The sequence below is a fragment of the Polyodon spathula genome, chromosome 30, assembly GCF_017654505.1.
Source record: "Polyodon spathula isolate WHYD16114869_AA chromosome 30, ASM1765450v1, whole genome shotgun sequence".
In the NCBI taxonomy this organism is placed as follows: Eukaryota; Metazoa; Chordata; class Actinopteri; order Acipenseriformes; family Polyodontidae; genus Polyodon; species Polyodon spathula.
Genome location: NC_054563.1, coordinates 8,314,418 through 8,317,417, shown reverse-complemented (window position 1 = coordinate 8,317,417; position 3,000 = coordinate 8,314,418). Strand labels below are relative to the sequence as shown.

Below are 3,000 nucleotides of genomic sequence, written 5' to 3'. Positions count from 1 at the left end.
CCCTCACAGATACTGTGTAAACATGGACAAGACATTTGGACCTTTGCACAGGGGTGTAAGCAGAGTGGTGGGGAGAAAGTATGTGGACTCGGGACTAGGGTCCACATTTTCCTGTATGGGAGGGAGATGGGGAGGGGGGTTATGACCATGTAGACTGATAATGAAAAAGAGACACTTGTGAGATACTGACTCATCCACCGGGTAAAACCTTGAGCTTCTATTTGTACAAAGGAAAATATTTATTCCAACATTTACAATGCTTGGCCTTTAGTTTATATGACTCAGCATCTCTTTGCACAGTTGAAACTTTTCTAGAAAAGTTTTTCTAGTTTTCTAGTTTCTTTTACTCCATTGTTTTCTAGTTATTGATGCTGTCAATCTTTAATTATTTAATTGTGATTGAGGGTAATCAGAATAATCCATAACGTCTTCAATGTTCAGACTGTTTTTCTGGTTTATGATGTTTTCAGGTAGCTGACCCCCAGCTGACAGTCTCATCCTACATCACAGTGTATACAAAACTGTTACAAAAAGTATATAAAACCATTTCCACACATCTTACATATTATAGAGATATTCCATATTTTGAGTTCTGTAATTCCCTCTCTGCTGTAGAAACACAAATAAGTCTTCACCCTTGTCTTGTTTCAGCTGCTGTAGTTGAGCCACACATCCACTTCAGACACAGGCAAGAAAAGAATATGACAAGTTCAGGTCACACGATGCGACAAGGCTGGCCTCAGTCCAACAAAACTCTTCCTCTGTGTTCAGCACATTCAATATGCTGACACACGGTTTACAATTCCAAACTCTTACTCATCCAGGGTACTTAAAAAAAAAAAAAAAAAAAAAAAAAAAAACCACTCCCTCTATTAATAATTCAACGCAATCTTTACTTAATGAAATTGCTTAAAAATGCTATCATATGCAAGGGCGCTGGAACTAGGGGTGCTGGGGGTGCGGCAGGACCCCTGGCTTTGCACGGCTTCCTTCATATACAGGGATTGCAGTTTTATTCAAAAGCTTTCAGCACCACCACTTTAAAAATTGTTCCAGTGTCACTGATCATATGGAATTCAGGGGCACGTTACAGATGAGAAAACTAGGCTGGTTTGTGTGTGTACGGTAAGCGTGTGTGTCTGGTGGTCTGAGCAACATTTGTTCCTTTTTAAGGACTTGGAGCAGCGTATCGGGAGAGCAATTAGAGAGTATCTTGTTTGCTCACTACAGATTTTTATGGGAGATATGCAAGCATTTATGGTCCAAGTGAATGCCTGCTAAAAGCAGTTACTTGAATCTTCAGCCTGCGAGTGTCTTATAAATGATTAAGATAGCTTACATAGCTATGCTCTTTTCAGCTGCTGGTTTAATACAGAAAACTCAATAGAAAATATAGAAAAATATATTCCAGGATGTTGGTAGCAAAAAAATTTACCATTGTAAAAGTGTAGCAAATTGTAATAAAGCATCATAAAAGTATAGTAAAGAATAGGTAAGCATTATAAAGGATTTTAAATGCATTTAACCAGGACAGTACTCTAATGATGCACATCTCATTTCAAAGGGGTCCTGGCAGGAGGATGTGGCAAGAAAAGTAAGGTATGGTAAAGCATATTAATAAACATGGCAAACCAGGGTAAACTATGGTAAATGTATAATACAACCATGGGAAAAGCATGGGAAAACTGCAAAAACATCATGCACAAATACCACGGTAAACTTTTAAAAGGAAAAGTTGACCTTGTCAGGATTCATTACTGTTGGCCTGTACCAGAGGATGCATTTCACCCACTGTACTGGAGAGTCACCAGCATGCTGTGTTAGCTTGATATGAAATATTAAGAAGAAGAACGACAGATTGCTGAGTATGCTTGCCAGCTATGAGACTGAAATGCTGTGGGTTTAAAAAGTCCCTGACGTCGCCGGTTCGAGTCCAGGCTATTCCACTGCCGACCGTGAACGGGCGCTCCCAGGGGGCCGGCGCACAATTGGCCGAGGACCGGGCATCTGAGGGCTTGCCTGTAAGCAGTCCAGAGCTGCGTTGTCCTCTGACTGTCCTCAATACCCTTGTGTTTGTCTTGTCTGTACCGTTACTATATAGCATATACTGTGTGGTAGCAGCTGGTACTGCGGTTTTAGTTTATTTTTCAAACAGGATTTCCACAGGCGGCGAACCACGTTGATTCCAATTTCATTTTCTGCCAGGCTGATAAATGCCAAAGGCTGAGGGCTAAATGAGTTTAATGGGGTGATGAAGCCTCAGTGTGAGTGGACTTTGTGGCACTCTGTCACTGCCCTCGCTTGTTTAAAGAATTCTCTGATGCTACACGCTGGGTAACTGCTGAAGTGCTGCTCTTGATGATATATGACCATTTTTATGTAGTCCAAGTAAAAGTAACGAGGCGTTTTCTCTACTTTAACAACTGCCTGTGTAGAATACACTTTCCTCAGTGACCTGTGCTGTGACTCACATTGGCAGGAGAACACAATACACCATTTTTCACTTGAGAATCAAAATCCTCGTAGTAAAAACAATCAGAACTTTACATGAAAAACGTGGGCTGTAAAAGACAAGTACTCAAAATTCAAACATAAAATAAAAACATATGAAAACATACATAAACATAAAAACTACACCTACAAAATTTCTTGTTATGACCTTTTTTGCCATATGCATTTTCATGAGCAAATTGTTTATAGTCTGGTTAAAAAAAAAAGAAAGAAAAAAGCTTTTAGCTTCAAGATATGGTCGTTAAATATCTTGTGACAGTCTGTGGTCTGTAAAGAGCTGTTTGAAAGAAGTGCAGGTGCTGTGCTGTGTACTGTGTAAACTGTGATGTTATTGTTTGAATTTCCAGCTTATTTATACTACTTGTGTCAAACTGCGTCTACTTCCTTAGGCTTTAGAAGATTTTAAATGCAGTAAATGAAACATAAACAAAGCATGAAACCATGGGGACAGTTCTGGGGAATTCCCTAAACAGTAACCAAACTCCGTGA

General features: G+C 39.7%; 1 protein-coding gene across 1 annotated transcript in view; it reads left to right on the top strand.

Annotated features, from left to right (window-relative positions):
- Positions 1-3,000, top strand: part of LOC121302615 (contactin-5-like) — a 21,000-nt gene that overhangs the window by 16,906 nt on the left and 1,094 nt on the right. Inside the window, exon 6 of the mRNA XM_041232618.1 lies at positions 1,911-2,021. Coding sequence (XP_041088552.1) covers positions 1,911-2,021 — 111 coding nt within the window. The remainder of the gene's footprint in view (positions 1-1,910; positions 2,022-3,000) is intronic.